Below are 21,768 nucleotides of genomic sequence, written 5' to 3'. Positions count from 1 at the left end.
GTCTTAGCCCTTAATAATATAGATACTGGGCATACACCACACAGGTCAAACTTTAGCACTACGCACTATAGTACTATAAGAGTACCAGGCGCTTATAAACGTGAGACGCTACGCACTAACCGGTTGGTCACGAAGTGATGTGCAGATCCGTGCTCCTGTTGGTTGCTGTTCGTGCAGGGCGGCGCGTACGCAGATATCAGGTGTAGTGATTCGCTCTTCGAGTGCGCTCAACAGGTTGCTGGCGGGGCTTGTTACTTGCGTTGACGTGAACACTGGACGGTATTAGCGTAACTCCTCACAATTTATGAGGTCCTATTTTTTGGCTCGAATTAAATTTTGCAAATTGTAATTTAGATTTTTAAACTAATTTGACAATAATTCACAAGACGTCTACTCGTAACCGAGGTCCGGGAGGAAGGGCTACAAGTTAGACTACAAGAATTGCTACAAGTTAGACCAACATTTAAATATGATGAGGATCAGAGTGGGTTCTGGAGACAAAATATGTAACTCCTCAACCGATGGGTATAATTGAGTTTTGTTTGAAGATATTTGATGTAGGTTCTAATGAAATTGCAAAACCAGTTTATCATTGACTATTTAAGGGTCTGATAATGGGGCTCAGAGTCAAAATATGTAACTCCTCAACCGATGGGAATAATTGAGTTGTGTTTGAAGACATTTGGTGTAGGTTCTAATGAAATTACAAAGTCAGTTCATCATTGACTATTTAAGGGTCTGATAATGTGGCTCGGAGACAAAATATGTAATTCCTTAATCGATGGGAATAATTGAGTTGTGTTTGAAGATATTTGGTGTAGGTTCTAATGAAATTGCAAAGCCAGTTCATCATTGACTATTTAGTTAGGTTAGGTTTTTTTTTTTATATAATAAAGTTCACTCCACAGACTGATCGTCCGTGCCTTTTTTTATGTAAAGTTTATTTTGTCACATCTTATTCTAAGTCAAAATTTTACTTTTACTTACTCTACTACCACAGGACCATTTTTTTTAATACATGTATATATATATATATATATATATATATATATATATATATATATATAATTGAATTCATAATGATTGATAATGATATTTGAGCACGCGCGGCACTTGTGCTTGCCTATAGCCAACTGATGTCTATTACCGCGTGGTTGCGTGACAATATTTTTGCTTATAACTATATTTTTGGACGGTTGCACCGTACGGTTTATTCCGAAAATCCCCACCGACAAATCCCTACCAGTGGGGATTGTTATCACCGTACATGCTCCCGAGCGAGATAAATGGGGTTAGTATGGGTATGGGTATGGGTAAATGGGGTTCATATGGGTATGAGATACCCATATGAACTTATGTCTAAACAAGGTGAAACCATTTTACTAACTCTAACATGCACCCAATGTATTTTATTAGTAGATGAATTAACAAGATGCAGGACATTGTTTCATTGTTTATCATTTTCTGTAACACTTAACACTGATCGAAGTACCGGCGATGTACTTCGATCTTCCTTTTTTGGCCGCGCACAATATTCTAACTTTGCACTCTCATATACACTTTCACTTACACCATATGCACCCCTGCACTTTTGTTTTACACTTAACTTACACTTATCACTATTTACTCCATGTTGCGCTTCCAACGACAAAGACGAAACAGCTAGTTCCATTGGTTCCTGCGGCGCCGTGGCAGAGCCTGAATCCACGTTTGTATCCGAGGCATGCCGCCTGACACAACGAACATTTCTGCACACATACGAGTATATTATGGCAACAACTCCCATTATCACCACAATAATATATATTGTAAAATAGTGATGAACATCATGATAGGAGGCTTGATTGATCAAGGGTTCGGTCTGTTTCATAACCTCTAATTTCTCTTGTAACTCTTTTATTACTTTTATATGCTCGTTAGCATCCAACGAGTTTACGTTTAATTCTGAGAAGCTAGGAATATTTATGTTAATGATGTGATTGATCGGCGGAATTACAGGTATTTCAGCATTCGAACTCACGTTAATTTTGTTAGAGAATACACATTGGTTCTGAGAATACATAAAAAAATCAGCTGATTTTATTATGCAGCCTTCTACAATAGTGAAAAGGCCACTGCCGGTCAATTGCACTGCGGTAACATGATCACCGCACAATAGTTTTAGCTGACACTGATCACAACAATATAAAAAGTATTTATTTATATGATGCAGTGCCATCCATTGATTCTCACATGGTGTGGTAATAGTTTTACATGTCCTTGATTTTAATTCCGTTTCGCACATACTTTGATCATCTTTTAAGTGGTATACCGGTTTATTTAAATGACACAATATGATGCCCGTAGTTTGTGAAATACACGATTTTATTTCCTCTTCAGTAATTGTTATTAACAAATCATTTTGCATATTGATCGCAACGTAACTAGAAATGGGTATTAATTTAATCATTTGCTCTCCGGATGATCGAGGTATAGGAACGAGTTGAAGGATTTCATATGTATCTCTTCCAAGTAGAGGTATTTTGATTTCAAATAATAAATAATTAGTTAGCATTCTCGCTTTTATTTCCAACAAGTTATATATAGAAGGAAGATTTAAACTTGCAATAGGTGACGACAGATCCTTAGGAAGTTGGCCGGCTATGACGTTCAATTCATGCCTCAACTGATCCGAAGTTAAAAGATGAAAACTTAATTTTCCGTTATGAAGATTCGTAAGACTATCCAATAATGTTTCTTGTATGTTTTTAGGCTGAACAAAAGGTTATTTGCCAACATGGCAGAAACGAAAAAGTCGCTAAACATTGATATGTCTTGAAGGTCACCTTTGAAAATTTTTAAAGAGTTTTCTATACTACTTAACTTTTGATTAATGATTTTATGGTGTTTGTCCATAATATTTTCAGTACGTTTTAGAAGATTAAATTCTGCTTCTATAATCGACGTCTGGTTTTTCCACAATAAGGCCAGGTGATTTTGGTTTTCTTTAAGAATGTTGATATCTTTCTCATACTTGTCGGCAAAACGTTGATCTAATACACCAAGCAGATTGTTAGCTAGATACCCGACACCATTAATGAGGCCGCGCCTCCGTCGGGCTCGTCCACCGCCTTGCTGATGAATCAGAATGTCATTGTTATGTTTTAACTCCGAGAATTCGTGACGAAGTTGTAACATAATCCCGTCGCAATTTAATTGTCTTCTTATCTGCGAACATATGTTGTCTAGATATTTGATATAGTAGGATAGTGCCGTATTTCCCTGCTAATACGGATGTAAGTCTTAGTAGACAACGAGTCGCCAATTGTCTCGTATTAAATGCATGTTCGTAATGCTTTCAAAATAAAGGCTATTGTTTGTTAAAGGCTTGATATTATGATACGCTGCATGTGAGGGCGATATTAGACGATAGTAGTCACAAAAAATAATAATAGCGCCATACTCATAGACACAAAACTATATTTTTTGGTAGATTTTGGTTTGATTTTCCGAATATTTGATGAAGATCGTTGACAGGTAATACAGACAGCTTTACTACTGGACGCTTTATAAGACCATTTTTCGTTTTGAGCGTAACAACCCTTACGAAGCCGTCTTCTCCTGGATGCAGTTGAATAACTCTACCAAGTGCCCACTTTCCAGGCGGGAGGTTAGTGTCTTGTATGATAACGACATCATCGATTTTAATATTAGGCTGAGGTTGTCTCCATTTACCTCTTGTTGATAGTTGTGTAAGATATTCACTGCGCCATCTTCGCCATATATCATTATAAATTTTTTGGGTGAGTTGCCATCTTGTTCTCAAATCTCTTTCAGTCTCATAAATTGTTAACGCTGGACCACTTGATAAAAAATGAGAAGGCGTGAGAAAATTTAGATCATCGGGGTCCTCTGTCAGCGGACAAAGGGGTCTTGAGTTCAAACATGCTTCTAGCTGGGCCAGTATAGTACTGTATTCTTCATATGTAAGTCGTTGTTCCCCGACGACTCGCTTCAGATGAAATTTTAAGCTCTTACTGTGGCTTCCCACAGCCCGCCTGCTGACGGCCACGAAGGAGCGTTATGATGCCAATTGATTCCCATTTGTACAATTTCGGCCATAAATTCTTGATTCATGATGTTCTGTAAGGCTATATACTCTTGTTGTAGTATCTTATTAGCTCCTACGAAATTAGTGCCTTGATCACTGTATATATGGCCTGGAACTCCTCTTCTGGCAGCCATCCTGCGTAAGGCCGCCAGAAAGGCAGATGTCGTCAGATCAGAGACGAGCTCCAAATGCACTGCTTTAGTGGTCATACATACGAATACAGCCACGTAACCTTTTGTGGTTTTTATACCACGGCCTTTGTTTGATTTTATGAAAATCTGACCGGTGTAGTCAACCCCGGTATGATAAAAAGGCCTTTTTTGGTTGCTCTGATGCCACCCGGTATCCAGTACTTTTGTCTCATGTAGGCAACAGTCAATCGCGCTCCCCCATGATAGGTCAACTCGTGACACTGATCTATGATAAGATCCGCTAGCCTAGTGTTTGCTGGAATTATTATGGGGTGCTTCATTTCTATGTCTATGTTTGCATTTTTTTTAATCTACCATCCACACGTAGTACATCATTTTCATCAAGTTTTGGAGATAAACATAAAATATTGCTTTTATTGCTTATGATTCTGGTTTCTTTTACCTTGCTTATTTCTTCCGAAAAATATACCATATAATATCTTTATCAACTGATACCTGCGTCATGGCCACTTGCTTTTTCTTCCTCACTTCTTGATTTGTTGTGTATTTATGATTTCCGGTTTCGACGCCCTGTGTGTATGTTTTTAACCAAGATGGCCCTTGCCACCATAAATTATGCTCTTTTAGTTGCGTGGCAGTCAATCCTCGACTAGCACAATCTGCTGGATTTTCCTCCGATTTGATGTAATGCCAGGCTGTTGGTTGTATAGTCTCTGTTATTTGTCTTACTCTATTTGTCACATAAGGCTTCCATCTATTAGCGTCTCCATTCAGCCATGCTAGTACTACCATAGAGTCTACCCAACCGTGAATGTTAATGCTATAGCTAAGATATTTGAATTTAGCGTCATCATGGCTAAGAACGGGGCAGCCTTTGTTCCATACGTCACAGTTGCTAATTTATATTCCCTTATCGGAGTTGACTGATCAGGTCTCCAAATAATTTTTTGGAAGTTCTGATCAGCAGGGTGTACCCATATCTGCCTAAACATTTTCTCTAGATCTGCTGTGTAGGCGAACTTGTATTGTCTCCACTTTATAATGAGACTTTGAAGGTCTTGCTGTAAGTTTGGGCCCCTATGCATAGCATCGTTTAAACTAAAACCACTCGATGTTTTCGAAGATGCATTAAATACTACTCGTAACTTAGTAGTAGTAGTAGAATCGTCACGATAAACGCAATAATGCGGTAAATAACAATGAGGTTTCAAGTTACCGCTCGCTGTTGTCATGTGCCCCAGTGCAATGTACTCGTTAATGAATGACATATATCCTTCTAATATTTCTGTCTGATTACTGATCTTTTTTTCTAATTGATAAAATTGGGCTATTGTTTTTGATTGAAATTCACCTAACTTTTCTGCTCGTTCAGGTTATATCGGTAACCTAGCTTCATATCGTCCGTCTGGTCTCCTTGTTGTTGTATCTTGAAAAAACTTAATACAGTGTTCATCTTCAGATGACAATTCGGACGAATCTGTAACATCTTCTACCTCCCAAAACTTTTGTATGTCGTCTAGGTTACTTATGACAACATTACATTGAAATGTTTTAACATTACCGCTCAATATCCAACCAAGCCGCGTCTGTTGCGCTGTCAGTAAGGTTGAATTTTCTCTGCGTAATCCGTCCAATAGAATATTGGAGTGAATATCAGCGCCTAATAGTATATCAACAGGGCTACTGATATAAAATTCTGGATCTGCTAGTTTAATTTGTTCGAGATAGGACCAATTTGGTTTTACAAATGTACTTGTTGGTAAATTTTTGACAAGTGTCTTCATGATAAAAACGTCTGTATCGAAGCTGTAATTAGAGACTAGAGAGAAGCATTTAATACTCATCATTCCCTTACAATTACTTTCTTTAGTGCCAATTCCTGATATCACACCTTTACACCGCTTTCGAGGTAACCCTAAGATTTGGGCTGCATTCTCCGTGATGAGTGAAGTTTGGGAACCTTGATCCAAAAGAGCGCGCATCTTATAATGAGTACCGTCTGCCGCTTGAACCTTGATGATTGCTGTAGCTAATAATACTTCAGGAACGTCATTCTGAAGTGACACGTGGGTATTACCTTGAACTGCTTGAGGTTGTTCACTCTTACTCGTACCCGCCGCGCTCCCCGCGACCGACCGCGTGCCTTCCGGTGTCAAATGGCATCTGGTGTCAAATGCTTCATGTAAAATTGTATTGTGAGGTTTATTGCAATTGCGACATCGTTTATCGGAAAAACAAGGTTTACCATGATGAGGGTGTAAACAATTAGGACATATATTTAATTTTGCTACTGTCTTTTTCTTCAGAAATGGAGGAATTGCTAAAAATTTCTGACAGTTAAATATGGCATGGTCGTATCCATAACAGATGGAGCACTTATTTTAATTATATGAAACCATTTGCGTGCTCGAAGAATATGCATTTTTTAAATAATTAGTTTTACGGAGGGAATTATTGTTTTGATATTTATAGGATGAGGCTTGATTTATCGGCGTGAGAGTGCTTGATCTAGGCAAATTATTTTCTTGTATTCTACGCGACGTTTCCAATGTTGTGAACTTTGTTTCTAAAAATTTCAAGAATTCCTTTAATGTTGGCAATTCCCTTGGTTGCTTTACAGATTCCATGTAGTCATTATATGTTTCAGTGTCCATCTTTTGCGACAGTATGTGGACAAGAAGTGGGTCCACTGAACTGATATCGACCCCTAAATTTTCAATGGCATGGAGACACTCTAATGTGACGTCATGCATTCTTTTAATTTGATTTAGTGATTGCTGAGTCATGTTTGACAATCCTAATAATGTGTTAAAATGCGATGAAAAAATAAGTTTCTTATTATTGTAGCGATTGTTAAGTATTTCCCAACAGATGTTATAATTAGCAGAACTTATCTGTAGATGCTGGAGCAACCTCTCTGCTTCTCCGCGTAATTTCCCCTTCAGAAACTGCATTTTCTGAGCCAATGATAACGAGGGATTATTGTGAATGCTCTCGTTAAAAAGATCCTTGAAGGATGTCCACTGTTGATAACTGCCGGAAAAACTGGAATATCTATTTGCGGAACTGCTTTGTCCCTATTAGCTACGGACCACAATTTTTGATTGATAGACCTCTTTAAGTTAATAAATGTTGTTTCATATTTAGTGAACAATTCTTTATATTCAGAATTATCACCGTTCAACTCTGATGTTTGTCCTCTTTGTAGAGGCATTTCAAATGTCTCATGTGCTTGCTCTCCTCCCGTCTTTGGCAATACGGGACCAGTTAAGCCTAACTCACTTTGCTGTTGGCTGATTAGATCTTTGGCTGATTGATATAACTTACGTGTATTCTCGTAATCCGAATTCATAAAGTAGTTATGATCTTCACTACCAAACTCGCATATGTTTTTATGATTGCTTTCATACTCAACCCAATAGTTTTCTAATAATTCTAGACGTCTCCTAAAATAATCACTCGTTCTTCTTTCTCCTGCTGTCTTCTTAATATTGACTATAAATTTAGCTATAGCTTCACTAATTTCTCGTTGATTTTCGTAAATAGTTTCCATGTTGTAGCCAATAAGTTGTATGTATTATATGTAAAATATGGAAAATTCTTACTTGAGATCTCCGAAATTTAGATGTGTTTGCTCGTTCTTACTGCTGCTGCAGTCTCCTCTGCTTACCCCTGGCTGCTTGCCTGGTTAGCACTTCACTCGTTCACTTCCGTCTCAGAAGAGATTAGAGCCACGTGGGCTCTCTCCGACCACTCGCGAGGTCCTGCTATTTGATCACCTCGCGCGCCAGATCAAATTGCTCGAAGGACCTTGTAAGGTTTCTGACTCCCTTAGAAATGATAAACTGATAATTGTTGAAATAGGAATTTATGAGGAATTTATTGAGGATCTTTATGTAAAATGATAATGATTGATAATGATAATTGAGCACGCGCAGCACTTGTGCTTGCCTATAGCGAACTGATGTCTATTACCGCGTGGTTGCGTGACAATATTTTTGCTTATAACTATATTTTTGGACGGTTGCACCGTACAAGCACTAACGCACACAAACTCGTAATACAAGTATGCCGACGCGCGGTTCTTTTCATTGAGACTGACACGCACACAAATAAATGATCGGTTAAAGATTCCAATTTTTCCTTCATACTTTTCACGGGCTTAGGACCGTCATAATGAACAAATACACACTACCTACATTACGACTTTATGGTTTTAAAACGAATGTGCATGTTTAATTTATTATGGCGTATTTAAAAAATTGAAATCAACTATTTACAACAAATTAACTTACCTAATTGCATAATTAATCAACTTTCTTTAAGTCCCTTATAAAACACACTGGTATTTACATTGTCTACATAACACTGGTATTTCAAAAACTGTTCAAAGTGGAGTCCATTTCTCTCAATACAAAGCTGAGCACGCTTTCGTAAATTGTTTTTTAACATTATTTGTGTCTGAACACTTTTCACTTCACTAAAAGCTGTAATTATTTTATTGCGTAGGTCCTCATAACTCTGGGCTTCCTCAACGTAAACAAGCCTTTTAATTTCTCCCCATAAATAAAAGTCTAACGGAATAAGGTCCGGTGATCTAGGTGGCCACGGTATCGGTCCCCCGCGTCCTATCCATCTATCACAATATTAATTATTTAAATAATCACGCACAGCAGTCGAATAATGGGTGCACCGTCATGTTGGAAATAAAAATTATTTAATAATGCTAAGGGTACATCTTCCAATAATTCCGATATGACACTTCGTAACACTTCTAAATAATTACCGCCAGACAACCGTCCCTCGATAAAGTACGGGCCAACGATTATGTTACTAATTATACCAGCCCAAACATTAACGCTAAATCGCACTTGATGATGGCTGTCTTCAATTACGTGGGGATTGCTCAGTGCCCAATAATGTTCGTTGTGACTATTATAAAGTCCTACCCGCGTAAATAACGCCTCATCAGTCCACAAGATGTTTACAGAGTCAAGGTTTGACAATAACCATTGACAAAATTGTATCCGAGGAGGACCATCGTTGTCATGGAGTGCTTGAACACGTTGATAATGAAACGGATGATATCCTAAAGAATTTAGCAACTTCCACACGTAATAACGGCTTACGCCGAATCGTCGGGCTGCGTCGCTGGTACTAGCACGAGGATCTCGCTCAAAAAACTCGAGAATAGCATTCTCGACGGCCGGACTAATTACAACATGACCTCCTCGAGATGATGCATGGACCGGCACAGCGAACTGTCCAAAATCTAACGACCTTTGGTTAGCTGCTAAAATCGTCCTCGTATTAGGTACTCTTAAGTTATTTCCATGTATTTGTAAACGCGGTAAAGAGTCACTTTCATAAAGTCTTTGCGCGCCACGTAAACTTTCACCACTTAAAATGTAGCACCGTACCATCTCATAATACTCGCGGTTCGTATAACTTATTTGACTTTGTGCCGCCATTTTCACTCATAAAAAAAAACGCATTCGAAAATCGGTCACGGTCGACTGGCGGGCGGCGGTCTGCGAGAGCGAGGGGGAAAGGGGTTGTGCGAAGCTAGGCGATAATATTACCGATATCTTCCTGCATAGTTTTTATGTTTGTGTGCGAGCGCTCAGAGTAGTGTGTGATAATAAATAGCAGAACTTTTGAATGATAGTTTTCGTTGTTGAAATCATGTCCACGAGTTCTGTATTTAGGGGATAAAATGGTTCAATATTTCTTAATATATTTTTTATTTTTTTTATTTTTTTTATTTCAAAAATCGATTATTTTACCGCTTCTGAACCATCTGTGTCAATTTGGGTACCCTTTGAAAAAACACCCTGTATATACATATATATATATATGTCGCAGGCAGTTGAGAATATAATTCGATATTAAGTGGGTTTCTGTTCAAAACATTGTAATTAGATTATAGTTTTTAAATAAAGAACAATGTATTAACTTTACGATAATTTCTGAACGGATATTTGATTTAATTTTAATAATACATTAAAACCAAATTGTACATTTGTAAAACCAAATTGGTCCTATCTCGAACAAATTAAACTAGCAGATCCAGAATTTTATATCAGTAGCCCTGTTGATATACTATTAGGCGCTGATATTTACTCCAATATTCTATTGGACGGATTATGCAGAGAAAATTCAACCTTACCGACAGCGCAACAGACGCGGCTTGGTTGGATATTGAGCGGTAATGTTAAAACATTTCAATGTAATGTTGTCATAAGTAACCTAGACGACATACAAAAGTTTTGGGAGGTAGAAGATGTTACAGATTCGTCCGAATTGTCATCTGAAGATGAACACTGTATTAAGTTTTTTCAAGATACAACAACAAGGAGACCAGACGGACGATATGAAGCTAGGTTACCGATATAACCTGAACGAGCAGAAAAGTTAGGTGAATTTCAATCAAAAACAATAGCCCAATTTTATCAATTAGAAAAAAAGATCAGTAATCAGACAGAAATATTAGAAGGATATATGTCATTCATTAACGAGTACATTGCACTGGGGCACATGACAACAGCGAGCGGTAACTTGAAACCTCATTGTTATTTACCGCATTATTGCGTTTATCGTGACGATTCTACTACTACTACTAAGTTACGAGTAGTATTTAATGCATCTTCGAAAACATCGAGTGGTTTTAGTTTAAACGATGCTATGCATAGGGGCCCAAACTTACAGCAAGACCTTCAAAGTCTCATTATAAAGTGGAGACAATACAAGTTCGCCTACACAGCAGATCTAGAGAAAATGTTTAGGCAGATATGGGTACACCCTGCTGATCAGAACTTCCAAAAAATTATTTGGAGACCTGATCAGTCAACTCCGATAAGGGAATATAAATTAGCAACTGTGACGTATGGAACAAAGGCTGCCCCGTTCTTAGCCATGATGACGCTAAATTCAAATATCTTAGCTATAGCATTAACATTCACGGTTGGGTAGACTCTATGGTAGTACTAGCATGGCTCAATGGAGACGCTAATAGATGGAAGCCTTATGTGACAAATAGAGTAAGACAAATAACAGAGACTATACAACCAACAGCCTGGCATTACATCAAATCGGAGGAAAATCCAGCAGATTGTGCTAGTCGAGGATTGACTGCCACGCAACTAAAAGAGCATAATTTATGGTGGCAAGGGCCATCTTGGTTAAAAACATACACACAGGGCGTCGAAACCGGAAATCATAAATACACAACAAATCAAGAAGTGAGGAAGAAAAAGCAAGTGGCCATGACGCAGGTATCAGTTGATAAAGATATTATATTCTTATAGATCAAAAGAGGATTTTATTAAAAAAAAAAAATTCACAAACAACCTACCCGACTTATATTTATAAAACACAACTAATTAATTTGAAGCAATTACAATCAACCTGTACTAATCATTAAATATAACACTTAAATGAAATAACTGTCCCTAAGACAACCGTCACACTCGAACGCCACGCACAGAATGAAAACGAGACTCAGTTCGGTCTTGCTTTTATAGGTGCATACTAGGTACCGATGGAGGGGTACTTGGGTTCGGTAAGACGGCCGTTCCTGATGGCGAGGCGTCCCCGACCGCTTCATCACCCAACAGCGGCATATCTCGACCAGCTGCATCAGAGCTGGTTTCAGATTGTTCAGCTTCTGTAATTGAGCAAACGTATTTAAGGTTTCATACTTAATTATATGTGTAATGTCCTCGGATCCTTTTAATTAAAACTACAAGTGAGAACTTTCATTACTGATGCCAGCGTGCACTCAAGCATCAGCAATGAATACTTCAATATGAAATTTGGAAAAAGTGGTAAAACAAAGATCAGGACAATAACAGAGAAACAGTAAAACAACAAAAAAATGAATGTCGCACATATGCCTCAAAATGCGCAATTCAAGGCACAAGTACAACACTTTTATATTGGCTAGCCCGTTCAGAGAACGTTCTAACATAGAAGCACGCTGTGTTCTCAATGCTCACCGATACAATGACCATTAACAACACATAATGCCTATGCGGTAAGAGAAGCAAAATCCGGCCGAATCCGCCTCAGCCTTACCGCAAATAATGGGAAGTAAAGCATAAAGATGCCCACCTCTACCATTGAAACGGGAAGTAAAGCACAAAGTGCCCACCTCAACCTTTGTAATGGGAAGTAAAGCACAAAGTGCCCACCTCAACCTTTGAAATGGGAAGTAAAGCACAAAGTGCCCACCTCAACCTTTGTAATGGGAAGTAAAGCAAAGAAGTGCCCACCTCTACCGACACGTACCCGTCTCAAAGAAGGCACTACACGTGTCCGGGGTCCACTCGCCGCGCCACAGCACCATGTGTTGGGCCGCCGCTTGAGTCCTCTTGCCGTACGAGCCGGCGAGAAGTTCTAGCTCGTAGCGGTGATGTGGAAGCGCGCGCAAGACCTTGTAGGGGCCGCGCATCCCGGAGTCAAGTTTGCCAGTCGACTGCGCCGTCTTGTTGACAAACGCGAAGTCACCCACAGCAAAAGTTGCAGGCTGACGCCGATGTTCGTTGACACGCTCGTCTTGTCGTCGTTGATTAGCTGCAAGTAACTCTGACGCATTCTGTCGGTTGAGGGTCAACAAAGCCTCACGATTACGATTAGCATCATTTAGTGCTACATCGCGCACCAGAGCTCTGATTACTGGGGTGGCAGCCTCTATGCCCACAAGTAGGTGAAGCGGTGAAGTCTGTGTCGTTGCTTGCTTCGTGATGTTTAGAGTAAGTTGCACCTTCCATAGCACCTCAGACCATTGAGAGCCTTTGCTACCGACCTCAACGCGCAAAAGGTTAAGAACGGTTCTGCAGTAGCGTTCAACTTGACCGTTTTCGTGATGCATTCCTGGTGTTATACATATAGTGTATGGTAGAACTTAGTTCACTAACACAATTTTTAAATGCGGTACTTTCGAACATTCTACCACGATCGCAAACAATAGTGGCTGGAGTACCGAAGAGAGACACAACATTTAAAAACACTCGTTTTAACTCACCAGAGTCTTGTCTATAAAGCGGATACAGTAAACAATATTTGGAAAAGGCATCCACAACAATTTGAATGTACTTGTAACCATTAGCTTCAGGCAAAGGTCCAAGCACATCAGTATGAATAACTGTGAATGGATTCTCAGGCTTACTCCAAGATTCAATCGGCTGTGGAGGACCAGAAGGTACCTTCTTATGTGACAGACAAACAAGACAATGGCCGATATATTTTCGGACAAATTGACGTAAGCCCGGAAACCAGAAATTTCGCAAAATTAAATCAGTGGTGCTGTCAACGCCTATATGACTATGTTCGTCATGAAACAATCTTAATAAACTGAGTCTATGACCCTTAGGTACAAAACATAATAGCCGCGAGTCGGCGCCGGTTGGTGAATACCTGTAGTATAACAAATCATTCTTGACTTCGTATCTACAAGGATCCAACAAACCGTCTCCTAACTTACTCATTAAATCCTGAGTCTCCTCATCAGCAGTTTGAGCGATCTTTGCCCAGTTATTAGGGTTACGGATATGCGACACCATAGCAGGAGGATGGCGGCTCAAGAAATCTGCGTGTTGCATAAGAATACCTTTCCTATACTGAAGTGTAAACTGAAAGTCCTGTAAGTAAACCCACCATCGCGCGACTCGAGGCACCAAATCCTTCTTTCTTTCTGTAAGCTTTAACGAATTACAGTCAGTAACAATTTTGAAGTTAATACCAATTAAATAATGACGAAAATGTTGTAGTGCTCGAACTACCGCCAATGTTTCCAATTCGTAGCTATGGTACCTCGACTCAGCGCCCTGAGTGGATTTACTAAAGTAACCAACCACCCGCTTTTTCCTACCAGCGTGCTCCTGCAGTAGAATCGCACCAAGTCCCACAGCACTGGCATCAGTATGCAGTTCGGTAGGTAGTTCTGGGTCAAAAATCGCTAAAACTGGTTCAGTAGTTAAACAATGCAAGATATATTCACGAGAAGCATCTTGTTCAGTACCCCATTCAAACGGTACACCTTTTCGAAGGAGATTAGCAATACATGCAGTTTTGGAGGAATACCCGGCTATATATCGCCGAAAATATCCCGCCAAAAACTGGCGAACTTCTCTCACGTTCGTTGGTTTTGGAGATTTAACAAGAGCCTCGATCTTACCCGGGCTCGGTCTCACCTGACCATGTCCAATCAGTCTGCCTAGGTACTCGACTTCAACAGCCAAAAAGGTGCACTTTTTTAAATTAACTGAAAAACCAGAGGAGGTAAGTACCTGTAAAACTTCACGTAACGTGTCAAGTCCTTCGGCCACCGTATTGGACGGGATCAGGACGTCATCGATGTACGTCATTACTTTGCCTGCATCTATAAGGGATTTCAGCGTTCTCGATATTACCCTTTGGTAAACAATTGGCGCGTTTGCCAAACCATACGGCATCTTAAGGTACTCAAAATGGCCGTCTGGTGTAACAAAAGCTGTCTTTGCAATGGAGTCATCATCTTTTAAAGGTAATTGATGGAATCCCGTTGCCATGTCAAGGCTAGTGAAGAATGTATACTTGCCGAGTTTGTCTATGTGGTCGTCAATTCGCGGTAAAGGAAATCTTTCTTTTATAGTTATAGCATTGAGTGCGCGGTAATCGACACACATTCTGTCACTTCCATCCTTTTTTTTAACTAAAATAATAGGACTCGCGTATTCTGATTGCGATTCGCGTATGATACCCTTCGCAAGCAAATCATTAATAATAACACGAACCCTATTCTTTTCGTCAATGGAAAGCCTATATGGTCGTTGATTTATAGGTGCATCGGATTTTAACTTAATTTCCATGTAACCCGTATTCACTGTGGTTGCTGCTGTCCCGCTAATAAAAGAATCGGAAAATTCGGCTATGAGATCTAAAAGTTGTCTTTTCTCTTCACCCACCAAAGGTGTTTTAACATGGTCAACTTCCACAGTACATACGTGTTCCACATGTGACACATTTGATCTCATCAAACGTTGCTCCTCACCGGTCCTAATGTAAATTAGTCCTTTGCGATTTAATACATCAATACCGATTAAAATAGGCGCACTAATACATTTACCCGGAACCACATATAAATCAACTACCAATGAGATCTCAGGCAACTCAACCACGGTCGTAACAAAAGAGGTAGATATAACTTCCTGGCTACCTATACCTCGCATAAGTCGATAACACGGTTTTTTATTAAGGTCAAAATGTTTTAGAACCGATTCAGAAATTAGAGAGATGTCTGAACCACTATCTATTAAAACGTCCACTGCCACTTTCTGAACTACAGCCGGTATCACGTTTGCACGTTCGGGTCCGAGCCTGAGCAAAAATTCACCTCGGTAACATTGTCCCTATTGCAAGCGTCCGAACGCTGTTTTTGGAAACACATGTCAACAACATGCCCCGTACGCTTGCAGAAAGAACAATACATGGTCGATCTGTTACCACCCGAGGTAGAGGGCACCAACTTAGGTGTGGCAGAAGTTGATGGTATGCCTGATGGCTGTGCTGGTTTCTCAGTTGTTTTGGAATTGCATTGATGCTTAAAGTGACCAGCACTGCCACAAATACGACACTTAATATGACTCATGTTTTTCTTGTAAAATTCACGTTTGTGCGGCTGGGACACGCGGATGTTTTTAACAGGACGAACAACATTGCTGGAGTGGGTGTAGGTCTTAGGTTTAACAAAAGCAGAGAGAAATTCGACCAATTGTTTTGATGTTGGTTTGGCATTGGTAGTTACAGCCTTGATATGGGGATCGGTAATGCCACGTGCGATTATTGCTACTTTTAGATCTTCTGACAATCCCGCGACAATATTCAAGCGTAAAAGTGATTTACGGGCATATTCCGCATATGTTGCAAATTTGTCAGAGTTCGTATTCATAACGTCAAACAAAATGGAAGCCATATCAATATTACGCGGGCATAACGATCTAAATTCAATTTTGAAGTTGCTCCATGAACGGTCGCTGGTTACCCACTCATTGAGCCATGACTTTGAATCCCCACGTAAGCTACTGCCTACCCGCCCGAGGCATTCCCGATCATCCCAGCCATTTATTTCTTTAGCGTGATCAACTTCCGCGCTCCATACATCAAAATCATGCACACTTGGGTCGAAGGGAGAGATGAAATAATTTTCAGACCTTACTTTAGATAGCGCCAGCAAAGCTCCAACAATCTTGTCCGTCGCGTTGTCCTGCCAAACAGTACTGCTACCTTCCTCCACTGGGTCGCCCGACCTACTTCCGGCGATCTCAGGTGCACTTACATTAGCCCCGGCAAGTGGTGCCGCCGGCAGTAAGCTTGACTGTACGTGGCGTTCGGTGCCCGATTGTGACGGTGTTTCATTACTAGAGGTTCCTGGCAAAGTGCCTTCTATGGCCGTTAATCTCGCAAGTATCGTGTCCAAAGTACGGTCGCGGGAGTCGTGCCGAAAGTTATCGCGTCTCGGTGGTGTTCTGTCCCTCACGCTTGAGGACCGTTCGCAGTGCCTAACCGCTGACGATGATTCACGCAACCGACTCCTAGATCGAGAATTTGAGCGGTTACGACGACAACGTTGACGAGAACGATCACGTTCATCGTTTCTTGACCGACGTCGCGTCATTTTTGTTATAGGTACGTGGAACTATCCCACTTCTGATCTTATAGATCAAAAGAGGATTTTATTAAAAAAAAAAAAATTCACAAACAACCTACCCGACTTATATTTATAAAACACAACTAATTAATTTGAAGCAATTACAATCAACCTGTACTAATCATTAAATATAACACTTAAATGAAATAACTGTCCCTAAGACAACCGTCACACTCGAACGCCACGCACAGAATGAAAACGAGACTCTTTTTTTTTTTTTTTTTTGGCGCCCAGATGTAGGTGGAAAAAGGGCTGACCCTCTACGGAGAGGGAGGAGCAAAAAATGCGTCCAAGCACTTACAGGCCGCGACGGCCGGTGCCTGCGTCGTGTGGGGCTGACTGAAAGGTCCTCCTGAAGGGAGGACCATCCCACTAAAAACTCCTTTAAGGCATTCGTCCAAGGGGACCGTACAGCCGACATCGGATAGCGACCTCTCGTTTGCGGAGCGAGAGGCGCTAGCGGCGCTCCCTAGAGAGCTACCGCTGGATAGATGACACTGAAGGTGTCAACGTATCATGAATAAGATTAGAATCGTCGGGAAGACGATTCTCTATGGAGAGTTGTACGCCCCTGTGGGCGGCCAGAAGATTCTCCACATCGGTGGAGAGTTTGTTAGGAGCGTCGGTCAAGATATTTCTTGGCCGACGGCAATTGTAACGGGTAGGAAGAGGGGCAGCATAGTCCGCTGCACCCTTGATTAAGGGGTTGGAATGGTTTTCTGAGCGGTCGAAGAACGCTTCAGAGAATTGTCTGAGGACTTGTTGTATTGGAGCGAGCTCCAGGTCGCGGTGGAGGTCAGCGTTTCTGACATACCAGGGGGCATTAAGTGCCCGACGACAAAAGAGATTTTGTATGACCTGGAGTTTGTCTAGGATGGTGGGATTCGCGTGAGCGAAGACTGGAGAGGCGTATGTTAACACCGGTCGAATGCAAACCTTATACAGCGTTCGCTTATTCCTGGCTGACAACTTGCTGTGTCTGCCAATCATGGCGTTGAGGCGGCTCATGTAAGAGCGGGCAAGAACGAGACTCAGTTCGGTCTTGCTTTTATAGGTGCATACTAGGTACCGATGGAGGGGTACTTGGGTTCGGTAAGAATATGGTATATTTTTAACTGCGATCTGACTGATAACTTCAGTATTACTTTAATTATAACTTAACATTGTTAATGTAACTTTTTCTATTATGTTATTTTCACTCAGCATTCACTGAATGTTATAATGTTGTTTTTCCTTTTAGTAGAACCTTTTAGTAGTACCACGAAAGATATTACTTTAAAAAATGTTAAATTTTGCCATCTATGAGATGTTTTCATAAATTTGTTTATGTGTAGTTGAAGCTTTGTTAAAGTTCTTAAAGATTGTGTGATATATTTGTTAAAGTATGTAGAGTTTGTAACCAAACCATTGTAATTCAAATTGTGGTAACTTATAGTATGTGGTGTACTCAAATGTCAAAATTCAGTACAACTTGTTAAACTTATTTTGTAAATGTAGGTTTAATATCTATTTTGTAAAGGACTGCGGTCCTTTGGTGGGCGGCATGTCTATGGTTATTGTCATTCCTGTACTTACTGTGAACCTTAACAATTTTAATATTTAAAATAATAACTATTGTCTATGTCTTGTCAAAAAACGCAATAAAGATGTCAGTGCAGCTCGCAAAAGTTTTTTACTTACAAACTCAAAAACTCGAAAATATCTAAGCAATCTCACAAGCATTCATCAATTACACTCAATAAGACCGCTAAACACCACAAAAAGAACTCCGGAGAGGATTGTAAGAGCTAGACGGAGGAGCACTTGGCTCAACTCAACGTACTAGAAAATATATTCACACCCGAAAAGCACAATACGAAAATAACACATGCGTACTCGCAGAGAGATTTTCGAATTGTAAACGATTTAACGAAATGGCGGACACTTGACAACTAACACATCATTTTGACAGTTAACTGTCACTCAGTAAGCTTCCGGGGCAACCCGTTAAGTAGCGCTAGTATCTACACAAAAAGTTATTTTGTATGGAAGTGTGCCCCCCCTGCGTCACTCTTAGTGTGGACGCCGTGCGGGTAGGACAGTAGTGAACCGATTGGTATTATATTTGTACTAACCGAACCAGTACAAGTGGCGACCCTGCCAGTGACGAAAAACAAGAAGGAATGTGCTGAGAGAATCATAAAAACTGATTCTAGGGGTAAGTCATTAAACATCTTCTTGTTATTATTGCTAGCTTTTCAAGTCTGACATTGTTTTACTGTATGTGTTTACCCTTTTGCTGGATTTCTAAAAAGTATGCTTGTACTTATGTACTCGCGTATGTCGTTAAGATTCTTTGGCATAATTAATAACATATTTTACATCAAAAATGTTATTGAGTACACGGCCAGTAGACGGGGTTAAACAATACAGATGAAAAACTGTTTAAAATACACGTCCATTTATAATGTCATATGATTCTAAAATTGCCGGGTGGAATGTTAACCGCCGAAAAGGTTAAACCTTAAGAAATAGTGCGCTACCTCCACCTTTTGAACACTTGGCAAAATAATAAAAGGTCGATTATTATTTAAAATAATAAAAGGTTATGTATATAATATGGATACCCAAGAAACTAAATATTTAAAAATGATCGTTTACGTACGTAATAAAATTATAATCCTCATTTGGTTGTCAACGTAGAAGTAAGTTCTATTATAAATTAGCTTGAGGTAATATATTACTAATTGATTTATTTAATAGAATGGTTGTTGGATAAATAAGGTTACTTATGATCTTATAAATCAAAATGAGGCTTATTGGTGCCATTAGACTCATTGGTCAGTCATATTGTGCAGGCCCTTAATGAATGTTGTGTACTGTAATATATAAATAAAGGTATTGGGTTAAAGTGCCTGTAGGTGAACTAAGGAAAGCTTGGTTTACATAACATAAATAGTTACGTTACAGTGCTATCAATATACATTCGTACATTGCTGTGATGGCCCAATTTAGTTGAATGCCTTATCTTTTGGTATAAAAGAAAAATTTAAAGAAATATGGCGAAACATATGCGTTGACAACAATTGAGTTTTATGATGCTTTTAGTTCAGTTTAGCATTTGTAAGCAAAAGACCTTTCTTACTTAGCCAACCATCGTAATAATGAAAAAATAAAAATAGTGATAGTGATGACGGAATGTTGACTCTGTTCAGCGTTGTTGAGTCATCCTGACCACTGATTTATGTGTATGGGTTCGAATCCCAGGCATCAAAAATATTTGTACCCATAGATATGTGTGAATGTATTGGCGTTTATTTATTTAGAAAGAAAGAAATAACTTTATTACGCAATGCATTGTACACACACATAACAATGGCAAATTATCTTAATTATTTACAAAATAGTGGGATATAGGTAAAACTTAAGATACTCAAAATGGCAACACAAACGTATAAAAAACATAATAGTTAAATAAACACGTTACAGTAGATCCCTATGCTTGTATGTATACATTACATACGGAAAAGGCACTCACTCAGCATTAATGCCAGGGAGTATAGCACCATGGCGCTGGTTTTCAGTGAGTGAGTGCTCATGTCGCCCGAATGAGTGACGCACGGATATGCGTACAGCAAAGGGAAGTAAGGTAACACGTGAGCCGCTAAGTTCCAAAAAATTGTTATGATGCGAGTAGACGCATTTTGTTCATATTGCTCAATAATAAGATAAATAAATAATATAAATAATAAAATAATAATAATAATAAGAATAAGATAAATTATTATTAATAGCATATTAGGAGTGTATTCCTGTAACAATGTGTGAAGGATTTAGTACTGTTGGGTTACCTAAAAACTTAAGTGACAGTTCTACAATAATTAGAACAGTAGATATAAAACTTAAAGTGGTAAGCTACAATAATAAGAATAGTATCGATAAAACTAAAACTGGTAGTTCTTCAATATTTAGTACAGTACCTGTAAAACTAAAAGTGGTAGTCTACAATAATTAGAACGGTACCGATAAAACTAAAAGTGGTAGTCTACAATATTTATAACAGTACCTGTAAAACGAAAAGTGGTAGTTCTATAATATTGAGAACAGTATCTGTAAAACAAAAAGTGGTAGGTCTACAATAATTAGAACGGTAGCGATAGAAATTAAAGTGGTAGCTCTATAATAATTAAAGCGGTACCAATAGAATTCTAAGTGGCAGTCCTACAATAATTAGGGCGGTGCCGATAAAACTTAAAGTGGTAGTTCTACAATAATTAGAACGGTACCAATAGAATTCTAAGTGGCAGTCCTACAATAATTAGGGCGGTGCCGATAACACTTAAAGAGGTAGTTCTACAATAATTAGAATGGTACCAGTATAATTCTAAGTGGCAGTCCTACAATAATTAGGGCGGTGCCGATAAAACTTAAAGTGGTAGTTCTAAAATAATTAGAATGGTACCAATAGAATTCTAAGTGGCAGTCCTACAATAATTAGGGCGGTGCCGATGAAACTTAAAGTGGTAGTTCTAAAATAATTAGAACGGTACCAATAGAATTCTAAGTGGCAGTCCTACAATAATTAGGGCGGTGCCGATAAAACTTAAAGTGGTAGTTCTAAAATAATTAGAACGGTACCAATAGAATTCTAAGTGGCAGTCCTACAATAATTAGGGCGGTGCCGAAAAAACTTAAAGTGGTAGTTCTAAAATAATTAGAACGGTACTAATAGAATTCTATGTGGCAGCCCTACAATAATTAGGGCGGTGCCGATAAAACTTAAAGTGGTAGTTCTACAATAATTCGAACGGTACCAATAGAATTCAAAGTGGCAGTCCTAAAATAATTGGGGCGGTGCC

At 39.3% G+C, this 21,768-nt stretch overlaps 1 protein-coding gene and 1 pseudogene across 1 annotated transcript; both read right to left on the bottom strand.

Annotated features, from left to right (window-relative positions):
* Positions 1–11,539: 11,539 nt before the first annotated feature.
* Positions 11,540–13,711, bottom strand: LOC140746663 (uncharacterized; annotated as a pseudogene).
* Positions 13,712–14,360: 649 nt separating this feature from the next.
* Positions 14,361–17,131, bottom strand: LOC140746662 (uncharacterized). Its single transcript, XM_073078772.1, has one exon. The coding sequence runs from the start codon at positions 16,895–16,897 to the stop codon at positions 15,575–15,577; it is 1,323 nt and encodes a 440-aa protein (XP_072934873.1). The 5' UTR covers positions 16,898–17,131; the 3' UTR covers positions 14,361–15,574.
* Between the last annotated feature and the right edge of the window lie 4,637 nt (positions 17,132–21,768).

This window comes from Epargyreus clarus, unplaced genomic scaffold, assembly GCF_041222505.1.
Source record: "Epargyreus clarus isolate Ecla_fem2 unplaced genomic scaffold, WU_Ecla_fem_2.2 ptg000013l, whole genome shotgun sequence".
Classification (NCBI taxonomy): domain Eukaryota; kingdom Metazoa; phylum Arthropoda; class Insecta; order Lepidoptera; family Hesperiidae; genus Epargyreus; species Epargyreus clarus.
This window is presented reverse-complemented; position numbering and strand designations above follow the sequence as displayed.